Genomic DNA, 21,224 nt, shown 5'->3' with positions numbered 1-21,224 from the left:
GCCTCTGGCATTTTGCCAGGCACCATCCAGACTTGTTTACGAACTCTAACACAGGTGTGACAGCTGGCCCATCTGGCTGGGGGACATTGGGAGGCAGGCACCTTGGCGGTTGCTGAAGGCGGGGACGCGGCTGGCTTCCGGAGAGGTTTCCTCAATGCTTTCCATGCCCAGTGGCCTCACTTATCCTGCAGCCACCTCTTGAGGGTGGGCTGGAGACCCTGAGTGGGCAGCAGAGCTGCCGACGGGGTCCCTAGTTGTCACTCGCTCCCTGCCTTGAGAAGGAAGCCATAGCCTGCCACTGCAGGGTCAGGGTCAGGACTCTAAAGGTGACATAACCACCCTCAGGAGGCCTCCAGCACAGCAAAGCAGGAACCTCCCTGAGGCTGGGGCAGCAGCCGGGTTCCTCCCCTGGGTCTGTCAGAACGCGAGGCTCACATCAGGTCTGAAGGTGCAGGGGTGGTCGTGGAGCAGCCGTCCTGGGAAAGGGCCCTCCCACGAGTAACAAGCGCCATCCGTCATTTGCTTCTCACAGGACAGCACTGCCTGCCCCCATGTTCACCAGAAGTGACTTCAGCGTGTGGAGCATACTGAAGAAGTGCATCGGCCTGGTGAGCCTGGGTTGGAGCAGGAAGCCTGGGCGTGCGGGTCCTCGTGGTTGGCCGCCTCTGTGGGGCAGGGCAGGGGCTGCTGTGGGCTCTTCCCATCACAGAGGAGGTTCTTCCAGGTTGCAGGCAGCCTTTGTCAGGGTCTCAGGATTTGTAACAGGAAAACTGAAAACTGGTGGGACGGTCAGAGCGTCCATATGCTGTGGACTTTGCTGTGACCTTGGCTGCCTGTCAGAGTCTGGCGTGTCCTGGGGCTCTGGCCTGCCCTGCGTTGGCAGCGCCCGCGATGGGAGCCTGGGGCTGAGGCCAGAAGCACACGCCTTCCTCAGCTCCTGTGCACTTGGTTCCTGAGACACGTCAGTTTCTTTCACTGTTGTCCATTTTAGTCCTTTTTCCTCCAGAGGAAGCTTCATCTTTGTACTCAGTTTTTTACTTGGAAGTGATGTGAGGCTCATAGAAAGTTACAGGGCACCCTCCCACTCCCTGGCAGCCCCTGGCGCTGGCTCGAAGCGCAGCTGCCGCGTGGTGATGAGAACGAGGGCTCTGTGGTGGTGAAGCTCTGCCAGACTGCCCGCTCCGCGGGCTTCCTGCTTTTTATGAGGTCCCACTTCTGGACCCTCTCTGGGATCCCTGGTAGCATTTGGCCATCACATCTCCTTTGTGCCCTTCACTACAGAATGAATGACTTTGACGCCTTGCAGGCTACTGGCCCACTGTTTGGCAGAGTGTTCCTCAATTTAGGTTTGTCTGGCATTTTCCTGTGATGAGACTGAGGTTCTGCACTTTCTGCAGGAACACACAGAGGCCAGGGGCCCTCAGTCCCTTGTCTGAGGCTGTGCGTTGTCCACTCCTCTTACTGGGGATGTTAACCTTGAACACTTGATCCTAGTGTCTACTGCACAATTGCTGCGAGGGTATCTGGTTCTCCCCTGGGTGATCATGCCCTGAGGGAATCGGATAGGTTCATTTGTTTCATTTTAATGTTTAGAGATTGCTTTTATACATTTAATTTAGTTTTCAAATATGGGTCCAAAGTCAGATTTACTTAATAAGGTATTCAAAGTAGTCTGTTTTGTGTTGTCAGTAACATAATATCATAGACTAGAAAAGTTATAAAGAAAAGAGGTTTAGTTTTGCTAAAACTTCTGAAGTTTCAAGGTTGAGGGCGTCTGGTGACGGAGTCCCAAGGCCGTGCAGGCATCACATGGTGGGAGACAGAGAGTGTGCACACACACACTTGTGTGTATATGTGAATGAGCGTTTGTACCCCTTGTGGTCTCTCTTCCTGGGTTTGGTTTTTTTTTTTTTTTTTTTTTTGGGGTTCTGTGGGTGGAACCCAGCAGTGCTCTGCCACTGAGCCACGTCCCCGGTTCTTTTTATTTTTAATTTTGAGAAGGCCTCCCTAAGGTGCTGAGGCTGGCCTGGAACTTGTAATCCTTTATCTTAGTCTCCAAGTTGCTGGAATGATAGGTGTGGCCACCTTGCCTGGCCCCTGTTCCTACATGACTGCCCAGATTTAGTCAGGGGGCTCCACCCCATGACCCTGCCCAGAGACCCCATAGTGACACATGTGACAGTCCCCACATCACATGAAGCCTAGGGGACTCTGACCACATTCCTGCAGGTAGGCTGGCCCTGCCCACAAGGTGCCCCATGCTGCACACCCCGGTGGGCCCAGACCCCCAGTGGCTTCACATGCCCCAGGCCCCCACATGCCCCAGTCCCCCACCTCTGCCCCTTGGCAGGCAGACAAGGCCTTTCTCCAGCATCCTGGTGGTGATGGAAGAGAGACAGCACCTCTGCTCTGGGCCCTCACCTCTGCCCTCACTTGGCAGAAGGCCCTACCAGGTGTCTAGTTCCTGCCTCATGCCCCACAAGGAATGTGGCTCTGCTCTTGAACACCTGGCACTTCTGGTCTTCAGTTGATCGAGCAGGTCTTGGTGACTGGCCCTGAACATGGGTCTGCTGAGGCACTGGACAGATTCCCAGGAATGGGGTTGCTGGCCACAGGACACTGCCTGTGGGATTTTGCTGGATGCCACCTGATTAAGACCCTGCCCTCCACCTGAGCAAGACCAGCCTTCTCCTGCCTGGGCCCTCTGCCCTTGTCCTGTGACCGTCAGCCTCCCTGGCCTGCACCTTGGGGTCTGGCTGTGGTGGGTTCTGAGGTGTGTAGCAAGGACGTGAGCCTGGCCGGGGGCAGACCTTCAGTGTTTCCTCCCCTTTCCATCCTCCCGCTTCTCACCTGCTGTCTCAGGTCTCTTCCACTTGCTCCTAAGGGGGTGAGTACAGCGTCGCAAGCTGCTATTCTTCCTGCCTTCGTGTGCGGGCAGCTCCCTCGTGTGGTCTCAGCTAACCTGTGTGCCAGAGTGGCCTTTGCCATAACTCCAGCCCAAGCCTCCTGAGTGTCCCCAAGTTCCCAGTGTTTACGAGTGTCCACAGCCTGAGGAGCATCCTCGCTGTCCTGGCTCTGGGGCTGTCCCTGCCCTGTGTGCGTAGGCTTGGCCTGCAGGGTCTTCCTGGACCAGGCTGCAAGCAGAGCCCTGCCCTTTACCAGGATGTCATGTCCCAGGTGTTGCCTGACAGGCCTGTCTTGGTGGCACTGTGCCAAGCATGATGCCTGCCCCAGATGTTCTGAGCACTTGGGCCACTTGTGAGCCACAGCCCATCCTTGTCCCTGGAACCTCTGCAGGCCTCAGCCTGTCCATGCTCTGACCAACTCAGACCCTGGTTGTCCCCTGAGGAGCCTGTCCTGCTGTGTGCAGGTGTGTCCTGAAAGCCCTCACTGTCAGGATCTCCTTCCTAGAATCCTGGCTCATGTGTGGCCTCTGTGGGCACCCTGTCCGCCCAGCATCCCTAGCCTCACTTCTGCATGGGCTGCCCGGGAGCACGAGAGACACCTCGCCACCTCTGAAAGGTGTGGGTGGACCACATTGTGGAAGGGCCTGGCAGGCAGCAAGGCCTTTCTCCAGCCTCCTGGCGGTGATGGAAGCTAGGGGTGATTCTTTTTCTGAGACAGGGTCTCATTTCTGAGCTGCTTGTTTGGGTCTTGACCTTCCAGGCTCAGGCAGTCCTCCATCTCAGCCTAGCGAGTACACCAGCAGGCGTGATCTTTGATGATGTGGGAAGCTCAGCACTGGCGCCATTCATCTGGAAGTAGAGGCGGGAGGGACCACGGAGGGCAGCAGTCTGGGAGCAGCTCTGCCATCACCACTGTAGTGTGGGATGGATTCAGGGCCACTGCATAGGAAGACCTTGAAGTGTTGCATCAGGTTCCATGTGGGGTCTGATGGAAGCCAAGGCTCACGGCACAGGTGGCAGGTCATGCAGGAAGCTAACCGTGCAGTCTTCCCTAACCCTTGCAGGAGCTGTCCAAGATCACAATGCCAATAGCCTTCAACGAGCCCCTGAGTTTCCTCCAGCGGATCACGGAGTATATGGAGCATGTGTACCTTATTCACAAGGCCTCCCACCAGCCCCAGCCCCTGGAGAGGATGCAGGTGGGCAGAGTGTATGGTGGGCACCACAGCAGTCTTGGTGCACATGACACCGTGGAGTCAGAGTCCTGGGTGTCCACGGGTGGGAGGTCCATGGAGGCCACGGCATTTGTTCTATAGCGTGTCTCCAGTGGCCCTTTGGCCCTGAGAGCTTCCTGGTGCCACCTTCTGGTGGAGGTGATGCGCATAGGTCCTTATAGCACCACTGCCCTACGTGTGCGCGCACATGCGACTGTGTGGACGTGTGTGTCTGTGCACGTGTGTTTTATGTGTGTGTGCGTGGGCACAGGTGTGTGTGCTTGAGCGCTTGCAGGTACATCATGTGAGAGGCAGACTGTGCCAGTGTCTGCAGGGAGCCCAGCTGTGGGGGTGGAGAGCAGCACGGTCCTTGACGTGACTTTGAGGAAGTGAGGGGTGACAAATGGCACTTCCCTGGAAGTTTTGTAACCGTGAAGAGTGTTTCTAGCAGAAGGCTGAGCAGTCGCCGGCTGAAAGAGTGCTGCCCTCCAGCTGAAGTCGCTCTGACTGCCATGTGTTGTCCGCAGTGTGTGGCTGCCTTTGCCGTCTCGGCCGTGGCTTCCCAGTGGGAGAGGACCGGCAAGCCATTCAACCCGCTCCTGGGAGAGACATATGAATTGGTCAGGTAAGAGGGGGCTGTAGAGGCTGGGGTCATGGCTCAGTGGTAGAACGCTCGCCCAGCATGTGTGAGGCACTGGGTTCGATTCTCAGCACCACATATAAGTAAATTAAATAAAGGTCCAATGACAACTAAAAAAATATATTTAAAAAGGGGGGGGGGGACTGTCGTGAATACTCAAGTTGGGCTCTTGGGTGACAGGCGAGCCTGGTTCTCTCCAGCATTGGTGTCTGGGCTCATGAGGAGCTGTTGGAGGGTTTGGGATGCTATGGGCAAGCTGTTTAACACCCAGAGTGCTATGGTGGCAAGGCAAGGCCCTGCCCTAGTGAGGCAAGACCAGGGCGAACCAGAGGGTCGTGTGTGGCGGGTTGTAGAAGAGCCTGTTGCTGCCTGGTCCTGATGTGCGTGCTTGTGGAGAAGCGTGGATGAGTGCTAGCTTTCAACCTTGGCAAAACCAGGTACTAATGAGCAAGCCAGGCCGTTTTGCAGCAGCACTTTGGGGACACTGTTAGAAGAGAGAAAAATCCAAGCCAGACACAGTGGCACACACATATAATTCGGTGACTTGGGAGGCTGAGGCAGGAGGACCACAAGTTCGAAGCCAGCCTGGACCACGTAGTAAGATACTGTCTCAAAACAAAAGGAAAGGGCTGGGGTGTAGTTCGTGGGTACTACACCCCGGTTCAATCCCACGTCTCAGGGGAAAAAGAGAGAGAGGTGAATCCAAAAAGAAGGGTAACTGCAGAGGAGCTGTTCACGATGCAGCCCCCACTGACCACCACCGGCCCTGGAGTGGCTGGGCATCCTGGCCAGGAGGGGTGCAGATAAGGCCTCGTCTGCGTGGGCTGAGACTCCTGCCTGGGGAGCTCCTTCTAGGCAGAGTCCCTGCCCTCCTGGGACCCTCCAGGTCATGCTCCCTTTCAGTCTTGCCCTTGTGCCTAGTGCAGACCAAGACTGGGCACAGGTCCTGGACTCCAGCCCAGAGGCTGTGTTGTTTTTGCCCGGGACTCTAGAGGGCTGGCTGGCCGGGCAGCTGTCCACACTGTGCAGCCTCGGGCTATGAGAAACTGTCCTGTGCCCTGTGAGAATGCCCACTCCAGGGCACTACCCAGGTGCAAGGCCGTGCCAGAGCACTGTGCCCTCAGCCCAGCCGAGACATGGGGCTGTTTGTGTGTCCAGGGACCTTCTTAGTCTGCTGCCCTCAGGCACTGTGGGTGAGCAGGTGAGTGTCTGCCGGATGCTGAGGGGGAGGCTGAAAGAGGGAAGGGAAACTGACCTCTTTTCTGAGTTTGGTGCGCTTAGCAAGTGAGACTGCCCCGGTGGGGGAGGACGTGGAGGACGGGGTGTCAGTCAGTCAGGCCGTTCCTGCCACGAGCATTGTAGCTGTTGGCCACAGGGTGCCGGGCTGTGTGCAGGTGGTGCTGCCCAGAGCCCCAGTGCTAGTGGGGGGCCCCTGTGTCCTGCTTTAGTTCTCTTTCCCATGGAAAGCGGAACCTGCTAAAGCAGTTAGCCTCCTATTTGGGGTGTGAGTTAATTGATGACCCTTTGGGATATTTTATTAAGTCTGTTTTTTAACTATAGAGCATACTCTTCCTAGAAAATGTGCAACTTTGAAAAAAAGTAGAAAATGTAAGTCAGATATAACTCCGTGAAAAACCATTGCTGAAACCATTTTGGTAGGTTTCCTTTTGTTTGTGAAGAGCTTTGCTCAGGCTGGGGCCGGTTGCCTGTCTGTGCCAGCACTGGCTTCCACCATCTGGGGGGCCGGCCGACTGTCAACCCAGGCCCTCCTGAGCGTCTGCTGAGATGCAGCAGCTACAGTTGGGAAAGCGTGTCGGAGCCGGTGGTTGAGGCTCCGCTCTGCTCCCACCCCATTCAGGAGGGTTCAGCTTCGGCCTTCCCCTTGCTCTGCTGCTGTGGGGACTGTCAGAAGTTTGTGGGGGTTTTTTGGTTGGTTTGTTTTTAATATTCTTTTAGTTGTAGATGGACGCAGTATCTTTATTTAGGTATGTGTTTTTATGTGGTGCTGAGGATGACACCCAGCGTCTCACACGTGTCAGGCGAGCGCTCCACACTGTGCCCCAGCCCAGCCCCCGCCCCAGGAGCTTGTGGCTTGATCGGCTGTTGGCCAGTACTGAGTGCTGGAGCTGTTGCTGTCCAGGCCACATTGCCTCCAAGAGAGCGGAGCTGGTCAGAGAGCATGGTGATGCAGAGGCCCGCAGGGAGAGGCAGGACCGTCCCCCAGAGGCTGTCCAGTTCCTAGCAAGAGGGGCTGTAGGGAGGAGGGAAGGGCCGCCCTCCAGGTACATGTATGGCATCTTTCCGTCTTGAAGTCATGGAGAGCAACTCCCTTTCTAGATCTCCTGAGCAGCCACGGCTAGTCGGTTAGTCGTTGGGCCTGCAAGCCCCCAGTCACGTGCTCAGGGCTGTGTTCCAGATGCTGGCGGTGTGGTCGAGGGGAGCCAGAGTAGGGAAGAGGTTGTGGGCATGGAAAGAAGCTCTGAGTGAGAACAGGAAGAGGCGCGAGACGCAGCGCACGGGGTCCAGCCTTCCGGGTCCCAGCACACGTGCCCCACTGGGCAGCGTCTCCCCCACACCTGTGCTGGCCGAGCGGGCCGAGCAGCCCCGCTCAGCAGCAGTGCAGACCCCGCCCTGCACCCTTGCTCACATCCCGCAGATCCCTCAGTGAGGCTAAAAATACACCTTCTTTTCTTAGACAAGTATTCATCTTGTAAATTACAGACTTTGGTAGGCAACCTTTTAAAACCTAATTTTTCACCTTTCCTTCCTCTGTAATGATTGGGAATTCTGATTCCAGATAACTTAGTAATTATGTGGTTTAGCTTTTATGATTCTTAATGACTACAACTGTAGGTGTATCCACAGTTCCGGAACAATTAAACACTGACATTTTTATTGAATAAGAGAGTCTGCTCAAAGCCCTGCTTCCTGGCCAAGAACATTTTGGGGTGCAAGACATTTCATCACTGAAGTCCCAGGAACTTCATCACAAGACCGGGCAGGACGCCCCTCCGGGGGCCACCATCAGCCCGGGCTTTGCTGCACTGGGGTCTGCAGAGCTGAAGCCTGCAGTGGGAGCAGCTGTGAGGCGCAGGCGTCCCCCAGGGACGAGCAGCAGGCCGGGGGCAGGCCTCCAACCAGCGCTTGCTCTGCACGCTGGCCAGGTGTGCTCAGGAGCGACACTCCGTGGCTGTCAGGCAACCTGTGCCTTCTGAGAAACACCTGTTTTGTGTTTCTGCTGCCTGTCACAGCCTGGGGGCTCCGAGTGCCCAGCACCTCCGCCAGACCAGACTGGAAGTAGCAGGGCTGGACCTGCTGGGCAGTGGGATTGCAGGGCCCTGAGCCCGACAGGCGAGCTGTCCTTCCGTTGGGTTTGTTGTCACTAATGTGCCTCTTTCCCTCTCTCTTCCTTTCCTTCCTCTCCTTATTTCTGAACCCAGGGAAGATTTAGGGTTCAGATTTATATCTGAACAAGTCAGTCACCACCCTCCCATCAGCGCTTTCTATTCAGAAGGCCTCAGCCAGGACTTCGTGTTCCATGGCTCCATCTACCCGAAGCTGAAGTTCTGGGGCAAGAGTGTGGAGGCAGAGCCCCGGGGGACCATCACCCTGGAGCTTCTCAAGTGAGTAACAGGAGCAGGCGGCTGCTTCGCACTGGGACTTCCTTCCAGGGAGGTCTTTCCCAGGATGGGCAGCCTGCCCACGGGAGATGCTTCAGCAGTGTTTGTCGGGACTGTGCTGCGTCCCAGGACGATGGAGTCCACTGCCCTTTTCCACACCAGTGTGCTTCTCTCACTGCTTGTCTTGGTCCTCTCGTCCAGCCTGGCAGCCTGGACCAGCACAGCTCCTTACCTCACCTGTAGCACCCACCAGGCTGCACCTGAGCCAGCCTGGCCAGCGCCTGCTCCCAAGTTGGCAGGGACTTCGTTCCTGGTCAGGAACTCCTCCCAGGGCTGCCTAGGCGTGGCGCTGGCCTCTATCAGGGGGTCCTAGGGAGACAGCAGCCATGAAAGGCCCCTGTAGCCCCAGCCCCCGTGTGCCATGTGTCTCAACATAGACTGCGGCAGCCACTGCCTGTGCGCACAGGGGCGAGTGTGGCGGTGAGGACTGCTGGAGGGCCTCTGAGAGGTCTCCTGCCTCTATCTGGAAAGCACCCTGGAAAGGCCCTCCCTGGAAGGAAGTCACAGTGCAAAGCAGCCTCCCTCCTTTAGTCCAGCGCCCACCGAAGGTGCCAGAGGGCAGCAAGCCTCCAGCTCACCCTGGAGCTCGAGGCCCACTTCAGACAGGCCCTCCTTGGCGGCCAGTCCTCTGAGATGGTCTTGCTGACGGCAGCTGCTCCAAGCACGCGCCCAGTGCAGTTCCTGCCGTTGGCCCACCTAGCTGCTTTCCATACAGTGCACTGAGGACCTGGAGGGGACTGACCCCCACTGCCGCCCCCAGAATGTGGCCACCAGGCCCTGCAGGCAGTCCCTGTTGTAAATTTTGGCTGCCAGAGCTGCTTCATGTGTTGTTTTCTTTTGGGGGTGAGGTGCAGAGAATTGAAAAGTGGCAGGCCCTTTGGGTCAGTGCGTTCAGGTCCCCCTAGGAAATTCCAGGGGCTCTGTGCAGGTGTGGTGCACTGTCCTGCCCTGAACTGGTCTTGCCCTGTCGGCTCTTTGTTGCCGATCTGTGCTGCAGCCGTCAGCCGCATCACATGTGGGGGTCTCTCCTGGGAAGGGCTGCTTGGGAGGAGGAAGAGTCAAAGGGAAGGAGTGGAGAGCGTGGACAGCATGCCCGCTCCCTGTGTCCCTGCCTGGCTGGGTGCACCCCCCGCAGGCCGGGGGCTTCTCAGGACTGCATTACCATGGTGTGTCTGTGAAATGGTTTTCTGTTGACAACTTCACAGGAAAGCCATTTCTCTTGTCTCAGTCTTCTTTTATTGCTTATTAACTTGTCTTGACATTTAAGTAGAAAGCTTTGTTGATGCTACAAAGGAAAGAAGAAATAAATTCCACCAGCACACTGAGCTTACGGGCCGCACTGCAGAGACTTCAAAGCCCTGGGCGGCTCTTGGCAGGCTTGGCGTCACGCTCTGGATGTCTGGTCTGGCGTTCGGGTCATACAGGCCTGTGCATCGCTGCGCCTGACGTTCTCTTCTGTGTTCCAGACATGGCGAAGCCTATACCTGGACTAATCCCACCTGCTGTGTGCACAATGTCATCATTGGGAAGCTGTGGATAGAGCAGTACGGGACAGTGGAGATCCTGAACCACAGGTGACGCCCAGGCCCTGCCCAGCCACCTTCCCATCACTCATCTTAAGGGGCCCCTGCCCTGGCTGGCTAGGTTGGTCCCGGCCAGTGCTGAGGTCAGGGCGAGTGTGCCACATTGGTTGAGTGGTTAATTTATTTGAAATTTTAAACTGAAGAGTGGTGTCATTATTGGGAAAAACCAGTGACCACCTGGCATCACCCAGTATCCAGGCTGTAATACCTTATGCTGGGAACTCATGACTCATTGTTTTTTTAAGTATGAGATATAATTTCTAATCATAAAATTTACTGAGTTGAAATGAGCACTTAAGTGACATTTTAGCAGATTTACCGGATCACATAGTTCTCACCCCAAAGTTGTGGTATCTTTTTCTGTGCCTGGGCCTCCTGTGGCACTGATTGTCCTCGCGGCCCGGCCTCCGGCCCTGCTGTGTTGCAGGCTGGCCTTTCAGGACTTCCCACGTCGTGAACGCCTGCCCGTGCTTGTTTCCCACAGGACCGGCGACAAGTGTGTGCTGAACTTCAGGCCATGCGGGCTGTTTGGGAAAGAGCTTCACAGAGTGGAAGGGCACATTCAAGACAAAAAGTAGGTCTGGGGGCTGGGACGCAGCTCGTTGGTGGGAGCGCTTGCCTCGCACGCACAGGCCCTGGGCTCAGTCCAGCTCCTCAGAAAAAACAGTGAGCCTGGGAGGCTGGCGCTGTGACCTGAGTGGGCGCCAGTGGCCGTACGTGCCCCACCCAGGCGCCTGTCACAGCAGAAGCTTTGTTCAGGAAGAGAAAATAAAGACAGTCTTTTTTTTTAGTTGTCCATGGACCTTTATTTCATGTATTTATTTATATGCGATGCTGAAACCAAACCCAGTGCCTCCCGCGTGCCAGGCAGGTGCTCCACCACTGAGCCCCACCCAGCCCATATCAAGACCATCTTGGGAGCAGCTTCTGGTGACCGGAGGTGGAGCCCATTCCCTTCCAGAAGGAAAAATATCCAGTTGGCCTGAGAAATGAGAGATTTTTCTCAGGAGAGAAGCGCGGTTTTACAAGCAGAGCGCGGTTCAGACTTTGAGCCAGTGTCCCTTCCCTGCTGCAGCTGTGCCAGGCCCCAGGCGGGTGGGTGGTGCCTGTGTGGTGCTGTTGGCAAGGCCTGGTGCATTCCACTCTACACCAGGGACTTCGACAAGTTTTTGCAAGCAGACAAATGGTTGGTGGTGTTATGACAGATTTTTCATGATTTTTTAACCCATCTGTGTTGATTTCTTTATGTGTTGGATTTCTAATTTATCAGTTTTTTTTTAGCAAGGAATTAGGGCCATATAATGTCAAGAGATTACTTCTAGCTCCTAAACTCTAGTTTCCAACTTAAAACAGTAGTTTTGCCCCATCTTCTCCCGAGTACCAGAATTTGCCTGTTTAACCTGTCTGTAAAATGCCGTCACACTTGAGACGGACAGTGTTTCCCCTGGCGCATGGCAGGACCCAGCACGTGGACTTTAGAGGACAGCGGCCCCGTGGGTGGGATCTTAGTGGCCAGCACTGCGGGCAGTCTCCTGTGGAGTTGCCTGAGGCTGCTGTGTCTGTGGGGCCGTGGGCTGCCAGGCTGGGGCTGGCACCTGTGGCGCTGAGCGTGTACAGTGGGCCTGGCCCCAGGCTTTCCATCTGTGGGCTGGCTTCCTGTCGCTGTGATGAAATACTTGAGGAAACCACTTGAACAGGAGACGATTTGGCTACTGATTTCAGGTTTTAGTCCATGGTTGCTTGACCCAGTTGCTTCTGGGCCTGTGGGGGCAGCACATTGTGGTGGAAGGGCCCAGCAGAGAAAAGCTGCTTAGCTCCTGGTGGCCAGGAGGTGGGAGAGGGGAGAGGGGACAGACACACCCTTCAAAGACATGCCCCCAGTGACCTGCTTCCTCACCTCTGACAGTCTCCACACTGGCCAACAGCCCATGAAGCCATGAAGTCATTGGTGGGTTAATCCCTTGATGGGGTGAGCGCCCTCATGATCCAGTGACCTCCTAAAGGCCCTACCTCTGCACTGGGGACCAAGCCTTTGACACATGAGCTTTTTGGAGACCTTTAGGATCCAAATCAGAAAGCCATCCTAAACCTGAGGACAATTCCTCTAGAGATGGGGAGCTGTCTGAGGCTGGCTCTGCAGGGTGCCCCTGAGACAGGCCTGCTCTACTAGGGCATGAACTCAGCACAGCCACCACATGCTCTTCCCAGGCAGAGGAAAATGGGAAGGGTCCAGCATCGGAGAGCCCCCAGGGTTGTCATGAGGTGAGACTGACAGGCAGTGGCCACGGAGGAAGCAAGTGCTGTTGGTGTGGTCAATGGAAGGTCTACAAGCATGCAAACGTCCAGTGTGTTTGGAGAATGACTCTAGGGCTCGGGAATGTGGCTCAGCGGTAGAGCACTTATCTGACGTGTGTGAGGTCCTAGGTTCCATCCCCACAGCAAAAAGAGATGGGTACCTACAGCTCTGCCCTTGGAGAAGTGTGCATCTGCCGCCTCCTACAGCCTGAGGCCCCCTTTAGCCTTCTGTGGCTTCCCCTCTTTTCTGCTTTGGTGCATCAGGGTTAGGAGGAGTCCTTCTCAAGTGACATGAGCAGTGTCCTAAAAGTCCGTCTTCGTCTTTGCATTTATACCCAGTGGTGTCCCCCAGTTTAGAGCACATGCCAGAAGGGGACGTTCCCCACGGGCAAAGGCAGGGAGCTGTGTTCGCAGAGTGGCTGCTGGCTGCCCTGACCGAGCTCCCAACCCTTTGCTACAGCAAAAAGAAGCTCTTCATGATCTACGGCAAGTGGACCGAGTGCTTGTGGGGCATCGACCCCAGTTCCTATGAGTCCTTCAAGAAGCAGGAGAGAAGAGGGGACCACCAGAGGAAGGCCAGGCTGGTGAGTGGCTCTCTGGGCAGACTCTGGGCGGGTGGAGCCTGTGGCAAGGGCCGTGCTGTTCCCTGGAGCTCTGGGGTCAGCCTCGCCCTCCGCTTGCCTGTGGCGGGGGGTTGTGGTACCTTCCTGGCCGCAGCCAGGAGAGACGAGTGTGTGGAATCTGTTGAGATGCTTGTCTGTCTGGGCTCTGGGCAGTGGGTCTCCTGTGTCCTGTGGTGTCGCGGCTGCTCTCCTAGACCATGGCTTGCAGTTGCCTCCCTGGCTGGAGCAGCCGCTGGAGCCTCATGCAAGCCCGTGTCTTTGGGAGCTCTGGGTTTAGGGTCCTGCTCAGGTACATCCCCTAGGCCTGTGTGAAAAGCCAAATGAGCCACGTGTCTGCTTCTCCCATCCTGGGAACCAGGTGATCTGTTCAGCAGTCAGAGTATTGCCAAGGATTTCCCAGAGCTTGGGAATTCAGTGATCTTAAGACAGGTTACTCCTGAGATTCAAACCAGACCTGAGGGGGCTGGGGCTGGGGCTGGGGCTCAGCGGTAGAGCGCTCACCTAGCACGTGCGAGGCGCTGGGTTTATCTCTGCAGGGCCAGCCACACTGGGCTCAGCACCACATAGAAATAAATAAATAAAATAAAGGGGTTGTGTCCAGCTGCAACAACAACAACAAATAAATGCTAAAAAAAAAAAAAAAAAAGCAGACATTGATAGTACAGAAGGGATGGTATGTTTCCTAGATGTGAACCCATGTGCCCAACTCAAGATCTTCAGTATTTATTTCACAAAAATGTTGAACCTCCTCAGCCCCTTCCAGGAGTCCGAGTGTTTTCATGTTATGATATTCATGCATGGTGCTACACATCTTTCCTAATAACTCTCTTTCTTTCTTTCTTTTTTTTTTTTTTTTAAATATCTCCCGAATTCTTTTTTTAATATTTATTTTTTAGTAATAGGTGCACACAATATCTTTATTTTATATTTATGTGGTGCTGAGGATCGAACCCAATGCCTCACGCATGTTAGGCAAGCACTCTACCTCTGAGCCACAATCCCAGCTCCCCTAATAACTCTCTTTCATTAAAAAAGAAAAGAAAAGAAAATTTCACATAGGTTTGGGCTGAGCACGGTGGTACACATCTGTAGTCCTAGCAACTTGTGAAGCTGAAACAGGATTGCAAGTTCCAGGCCAGCCTCAGCAACTGAGACCCAGTCTCTGAAAAAGGGCTGGGACATAAATGTATGTAGCTTGGTGGAGAGCACCCTGGTTCAGCTGGCTGTGTAGACTTGGAGTGGGAAGTCTTCTTGGTACGGTCATGGGGTGTTTTCACCAGCTTTGCACTTGCTCTGGGTGACCTGGAATGGGAGTCTCCCGAGTGCTGACCACTGGGTGTAAGTGGGTCCACAGCTGCATCCAGTGACCACTGTCCTCTCCACCTAGGACCCACGGGCTCTGAAGACAGCGTAGCAGTGTCTCTCCCAAGGAGGGATGGGCCCTGGGGCTCAACCTCGAGCTGCCCAGCCACCATGAGCTCAGCCTTGGGGAAGCTTCCTGCCTGAGGGTAGCAGCAGCATCCAGGGAAGCCCCTGGCACTGGTGTGGCAAGTCCCCTGCTAGGCAGGTGGCCCCCACAGGGTCTAGCTCACATGCAGAGGAGGGCACAGCACACCTGCTGCCACCCTGCCTGTCTTCTCTGTAGGAGGAGGAAAAGCCCAGTGTGCTGGCCCTGCAGAGAACAGGAGCCCGAGTCCTCTTCATAAGCTGGAGGGTGGGTGGTGTCACCAACTAGGGAGACAATTTGACTTAAAAAAAAATAGGGGCTAGGGTGGCTCAGCCGTAGAGCACTTGCCTCGCACATGTGAGGCATTGGGTTTGATCCTCAGCACCACATAAAAATAAGTAAACAAAATAAAGGTATTGTGTCCATTTACAACTAAAAAAAAATTAAATAATGAAGAATTCACTGCATTCATACNTTTTTAACTGGAAATCGAATCCAGGGGTGCTCTATCATTGAGCTACACCTCCAACCCTGTTTTCATTTTATTTTGAAATAGGGTCTTGCTGAGTTGCTGGGGCTGGCCTCAAACTTGTGATCCTCCTGCCTCAGCCTCCTTAGTAGTTGGGATTATAGACATGCGTCATGTGCCCAGCTTGATTTTCTTCTTAGTTAAAAAAGAAAAGAAAAAAATTGACCCTTGTTTTTCCTGGGGGCTTGGGAACAGGTCTCAAGTGTCTGGGAGGCTCTTCTGAGGGGTCCTGTGTTGCAGGACGTCGGACCTGAGATCACCAGCGAGGTGGCTGGGGACGCAGCTGATGACGTGCCCATGGCCCAGGAGACCGTGCCAGTCATTCCCGGCAGCAGGCTGCTCTGGAGGGTCAACAGCCGGCCCCCCAACTCAGCCCAGGTCTGTGCCTTGTGCCTTGCAGCCTCCTCTAGGTCCAGCCTGCCCACTGCCTAGTCAGCTGCTGCCTCATCCTCCCCTGCCCAGCGTCCGTGGCTTCCTGCCTATAGCTTCAGCTGGCTGTCCCTGGGTCAGGGAGCCCTATCACACCACTGCACCATTTCCACAGCTGGCCTTCCAAGCGGCCACCCTAGCAGGTGCCCATGATGCAGCCACAGGGCCTCCCCACTGCAGAGCTCCCGAGAGACCTGGTATCTGGCGGCCTGGCAGCGCTGCGTCTTCCCAACAGCTCACAGTGCAGCGGCTCCGGCTGCCCCGGCCAGTTCCTCCACCAAGCAGATGCCCCACCTGCCCTCTGAGGTCCGCAGTGACTGCCTTTCATCAAAAAGGGGCTCCAGGGCTGGGGCTGGGGCTCAGTGGTACAGAGCTTGCCGAGCAAGTGTGAGGCCCTGGGTCCCATCCTCAGCACCACATAAAAGTAAACGAATAAAACAAAGGTATTGTGTCCACCTACAGCTAAGAGAAAAAGGGGGGCTCCCGGGCCGGGGCTAGAGCTCAGTTGGTAGAGTGCTGGCCTCACATGCACAAGGCCCTGGGTTCTGTCCCTAGCACCCCCCCCCCAACNTGGGGCAAAACTACTGTTTTAAGTTGGAAACTAGAGTTTAGGAGCTAGAAGTAATCTCTTGACATTATATGGCCCTAATTCCTTGCTAAAAAAAAACTGATAAATTAGAAATCCAACACATACACGGAGGGCAGGGATCCAAGTTTCTCTGTAGAGTCTGTTTTGCTGACCCCTCTTTGAGACAGAGTCTCGCTGTGTTGCTTAGGCTGGCCTTGAATCCCTGGGTGCAGGGACCTCTGCCCTAGCTCCTGGCAGCTGCAGTGCAGGTGTGCACCACCATGTGCAGTCCCTCACCTATGCAGATGCTCAGGGCACTGTGGCGTTTACCCTTGAAAACCTCACTTAGGATTTATTCTGTAATAAACCATACTGCTACATATAACAAGCCAAAAAATACATAACACACTCTGTTACTTCATATCTATCATAAATTATATAGGCATGAGGTCTATGTGCTATTTAGCGACTTCTGTGGTGGTATTGTGGCCTGCACACATAACAGGGTGTGTAAAATAAGAAAAGGGAGACTGAGGCCGTAGCCTGGTGGCAGGGTGCTGGCAGAGCAGCGCAGGCCCCCAGTGCAATCTCCAGCTCTGTAGAGAGGACAGGGAGCACAGCCCCTCTCCACAGCCACCGCTGCTGGGCTGGGAGGGATGGCCAGCTCAGCAGCACTATTTTCAGTTATGTTTTAGAGAAATAGTTTGTTTCAGAGGGAAATTCTTTAAGAATGATAATTGGTGCACCTGTAATCTCAGCAACTTGGGAGGCTGAGGCAGGAGGATCACAAGTTCCAGGCCAGCCTCTTTTTTTTTGTTTGTTTGGTATTGTGGATCGAACCAGGGCCTCATGCATGCAAAGCAGGCACTCCACCACTGAGCTATATCTCCAGCCCCAAGAACAACACTCGCTCCCTCATCCTTTATTCAGTGGTGCTGGTCGAGTGCCTCCTGCCTGCCAGTGGGCTCAGGGTTCTGGGAGCAGACTCAAGAAGAACAGTCTGGTGGCAGGCAGTGGGCACTTGGCTGGGAACCACGTGGCCCATTAGAAGTACCAGGGAAACAACAGGGCACAGCAGAGAGGCTGCAGTGTAGGGGTCCAGGAGGGAGGCAGAGGGGATGGCCAGGAGCAGAGTATGCAAGAGGGCCATAGGCCCGGGGCCCGTGTGGGCAGGATGCAGGGGATTCTGACCACCCTAGCTTTTGCAGAGTGACGTGGGCACCCTGGGAGTTGTTTGAGAGGGGATTCGCATTCCTATGGCCCTCGAGCCATTTGCTGGATGTGACAAGAAGAGAAGTGGAGGCCAGGTGGGAGCCAGGAGCCAACCCGGAGGGGCGAGTGCAGGGGTGCAGTGCGTGCAGTGGACGGCAGTCTGGCCTCTGCTGAGCAGAGCTTGCGGTTGTCGACACACCGTTGTCCATGCTGGGAGTCAGCCTGCGGCCCTGGGCATGGGTGGTCACAGGGTGGCGGGCCTCGGGGTGTGGGCTGGCAGGGCATTTTAGAGAGCGGGTGCTGTGTGGCTGCTGGCAGCAGGTCCAGAGTGTCTGTGGCTCTGACCGACTGTGGTGCTGACCGCGTGCCGCCACGTCCCCACAGATGTACAACTTCACCAGCTTCACTGTGAGCCTCAACGAGCTGGAGTCCGGCATGGAGAAGACCCTGCCACCCACAGATTGCCGCCTGCGCCCCGACATCCGCGGCATGGAGAACGGCAACATGGGTACGTGCTGGGCTGGGCTCACAGTGCCAGTGTGGGTGGATGCGGGGTGGTCTGAGTTCATTCCATGTCCACGCAGGCCGCCCGCATGGTCCGTCTGTGCTCTTCCCTCAGCTGAGCCTTGATGGGGAGCCCCTGAGCGGCCCCTGCCACCCCCTCGCTGTGCCGGGCAGGCCTCAGGTTTCCACCTGACCCCACACTTGCTCCCTGCCCCCCAGTGCAGGCCCGGTGACAGCAGGACCCCCAGGGGGACACCTGTCCAGCGGGCTCCCGGGCTTTGCTGTAATCCTGGTGCTTCAGCAGAGAACCCACCCCATGAGGGTGCTGCGGGGGCCACTTCCATCCCTGTCTAGAGCAGGCAGCCATGCCCTGGGCTCAGGATGTGCATGCTTTGGGGGGGCTGATGGCCGCCAGCACCTGCTCTCCTGCTTGGGCTTCGGGTGGCTCCATGTTCGGTTCCCCACACACTGTCACAGGCGGGCGGAGGCAGCCACCTGGGAGGGGTCCTCCCAAGGCCGGGCAGAAGGTTCTGGCATCTTCAGAAGGTTTGAGCCAGCCTCACCCTTAGCCAGTTCCGTTTGCTTGGACTAGATCTGGCCAGCCAGGAGAAGGATCGGCTGGAAGAGAAGCAGAGGGAGGCCCGCAGGGAGCGTGCCAAAGAAGAGGCCGAGTGGCGGACCAGGTGAGGGGGCCGGAGGAGGGCCCGCACACTCCTGGGGCCTCAGCCTGTACGCCTGGTGGTGAGGTGCAGTGATTCCATGGCGCATAACGGCAGTGACCCCACCCCCTGACTGTGCTGGTCTCGACACGTAGGTGCGGGCCTGAGCCCCTGGGTGGCGCACCAACCTGTAGTCACCCACTGGGGCAGGCTGTGCACGAAGGCCAGGTCACCTCAGACCTGGGCCTGGCTGACCTGCTTCATAGCCTCACACAGCACTCTTGTCCAATGTGGCCAATTTAAGGATCAAACGTACCTCAAACTCGGCCACTCACTGAAGCAAAAGGGTCCGTGAGGGTTGGTGACGCTCTCCATTGGCACCCATGGCAAGGCTGGCAGAGACCACGGCCCACTGTGTCCTGCAGCTCAGCTCCAGACCAAAGCCCAGGTCCTTCGGAGAGCTGTGGACATGAGGCACGCAGCCTGCCATGGCCCCTCTGCTGTGCTGACTGGGTGGAGCCCAGGGGCCTTGTGCACAGGGTACAGAGAGCTGTCACCTTGCTTCCTCCTGTGGTGGTCCTGGCATGAATGGGGCCTGTCCCCTGAGGACTCAGGTGCATGGTGACTGAGCACAGGGAGACTAAGCACAGTGCGTGTGGAAGTCTCAGTCCTTGCAGACACCCCTGGACCTGGGAGCAGGTACTTCTCACCAGGCTTCTTGTTTTCTGGGACAGGGGCTCCCTGGGTGGCCAGCCTCCACCTCCCCAGGACCTTGGCCACAGGCGCCACCACTGGGTGCCATTCTTTTTTCCTTTCTTTTCAGTATGGGGGCCTGGGAGTTCTACTACTGAGCTGTATCCCTAGACCTTAATTTTTAAAATTTTAAGACAGGGTTTCCCTGAGTTGCTGAGCCTGGCCTGGAACTTGCATCTTCCTGCCTCAGGCCTCTGGTAGCAGGGATGACAGGTGTGGCCACTGAGCCCACAGGCTTCATTCTTTGTGGTCTTTGTTTTCAAGGCCCCTTAACAATGAGGTTGGGGTTTTTGAAGCCCATTCTTGATGCTGAGGCATCCAATTTAGTTTACTGTCTTTATTTTTGAATTTGCCTTGCTCCAGGAAAGAACAGTTGAACGTAGCCCTCCTTTCTTGTTTTTAAGAATATAAAAACCTTTGTTGTGAGAATAATGGTGACTTTGTCCTTGGAACACAGCACCCTGTATTCCGTGAGCTCCCTCAGAGCTCGCCCTGCGCTGCGTGGCAGACACGCTGGCCCAAGGCCAGGGTGCTGTGACTGCGGATCACCACCTCTCTGCTCCAGGGCCACTCTCTGAGGATGGCCTGCTGGGGAGGGCTTTAAGTGAGATAGATCCTGGTGGTTTTGTTGGGGAACGAGGGTGACATGGGGAACTCAGTGGCAGGTGCTTCCCTGAGCCGCGTTTCTCAAGTCCCCTGGGCTGCTGTTGGGGGCAGAGGTGGCGGCCGGGCCCTGCGACCACCTCGCTGTGCTCCACAGGTGGTTCCACCCGGGCGACAACCCCCACACGGGCACTCCCGACTGGCTCTACACAGGGGACTACTTCGAGCGGAACTTCTCGGACTGCCCCGACATCTACTGAGGGCCTGGAGGCCCAGCCCAGAGGCCTGCAAGCCGGACCCCGAGTGGCGCTCTGAGTATTGCCACGGCAGAGCCCAACTTCTCTGGCCAAGGTGGTGGAGGTGACCTCATCCCTGACCAAGGATCTGACCCACTTCGCTGTGGCAGTCCCTCACAGAGTGCCACCCGAGGCCTCAGAAGGAAACCCTGCCTTCCCATTGGGGGGCCGAGTGAGGCTGGCTGGGCTTGCCACGCTCGCTGGGTCACAACATCGGTAGCTAAAGGGGGGGGGGCGTGTGCTCCTCTGAAAAGAGGGGCAGGTGGATCTTGAAAGCAACCAGGAGGCCAGGGACTGCCATCAGGATCACAGCAAGGGGGAGTGGAGGCTCCCCGAGTGGCCAGGCCAGTGACATGAAAGCTGTCAGAGTCTGTATTTTTTACCAATCTTGAGAAACGTAAAGATTAATTTTAAAATATTTAAGTTAAAGCTACTTGAATGGTGTTTTGCTGAAAAGCAGAAATGCGCTCCTCTCCCCGTTTGGACCGTCCCAACGAGCCTCTGAGCCGAGGCGGCCAGGGGTGCTGCTGTGAGGGTGAGCTCCTCTGGCCACAGTGCTCCCGAGGCCCGGCGGGCACCGTGCCCTCACCCACACCTCTGAGGGCTCGTTCTTCACCACCTCCCCGTGCCCACAGCAGTCTCGTGTCCCCGTGTTCCCAGCATGCATGTTGCAGTGTAAGTGAGTCGCATTGGGTTGTGCCTGAGGGTTAGAGGCAGGACCTGCTTTCCTGTGTCATTAAAGTCCTTTAACCACAGCAGGTGTGTCCATCTCCACATCCCTCTGTCAGGGACAGTTCCTTCATGTGGAAGTGTCGGCACCATGGGTCACAAGGAGCTCTTTGCTGTGTGTGCACACGCCCCTGCACGGTACACACCTGGCCATGCATGAGTGCGGGTCACGGAGTCAGGCCCTCTGAGCAGAGGTGGTGCCCCCGTGTGCCCAGGCTTCAGAGACACCTTTGCTATTAAAACTCTTTTAAAAGCCAACGCGGGTTTGGAAGCTTGGTTTGTAGCTCTGGAAACTGGGAGTGAGGGTGTTGTGTCCTCCCCATCATCCTCTGGGGCCTTGTGCACACAAGGCCACACTCCAGCCTTGGCCCCCATCTGTAGAGCACCCCTTCAGAACCCAGCAGAGCTACTTGGTGACTTCAGGTGCATCCAGGGCACAGTGGCCTTGACGACATTCCAGGAGAGGAGTCCAGATTGCTGGGTGCCTAGAACAGGGCACCCTGGGTGCCTCTGGTGGAGGCTGCTTGCTTTTCCAGGCCATGGTCGTGCCTGGG

General features: G+C 56.1%; 1 protein-coding gene across 6 annotated transcripts in view; it reads left to right on the top strand.

Annotated features, from left to right (window-relative positions):
• The window catches only part of Osbpl2 (oxysterol binding protein like 2), a 34,249-nt gene extending 13,321 nt beyond the window's left edge, over positions 1-20,928 (top strand). For 3 of the 6 annotated variants that reach the window (XM_015478626.2, XM_015478634.2, XM_015478619.2), the window contains exons 4-14: positions 533-608; positions 3,971-4,105; positions 4,648-4,745; positions 8,201-8,383; positions 9,907-10,014; positions 10,508-10,597; positions 12,779-12,902; positions 15,158-15,295; positions 17,511-17,634; positions 18,223-18,313; positions 19,803-20,928. In XM_015478626.2, coding sequence (XP_015334112.1) covers positions 533-608; positions 3,971-4,105; positions 4,648-4,745; positions 8,201-8,383; positions 9,907-10,014; positions 10,508-10,597; positions 12,779-12,902; positions 15,158-15,295; positions 17,511-17,634; positions 18,223-18,313; positions 19,803-19,905 — 1,270 coding nt within the window. In that variant the 3' untranslated portion in view covers positions 19,906-20,928. The remainder of the gene's footprint in view (positions 1-532; positions 609-3,970; positions 4,106-4,647; positions 4,746-8,200; positions 8,384-9,906; positions 10,015-10,507; positions 10,598-12,778; positions 12,903-15,157; positions 15,296-17,510; positions 17,635-18,222; positions 18,314-19,802) is intronic. The other 3 variants (XM_048810704.1, XM_015478642.2, XM_048810705.1) reach the window with 3 other exon arrangements.
• Positions 20,929-21,224: the final 296 nt, after the last annotated feature.

The sequence above is a fragment of the Marmota marmota genome, unplaced genomic scaffold, assembly GCF_001458135.2.
Source record: "Marmota marmota marmota unplaced genomic scaffold, marMar, whole genome shotgun sequence".
Classification (NCBI taxonomy): domain Eukaryota; kingdom Metazoa; phylum Chordata; class Mammalia; order Rodentia; family Sciuridae; genus Marmota; species Marmota marmota.
This window is presented reverse-complemented; position numbering and strand designations above follow the sequence as displayed.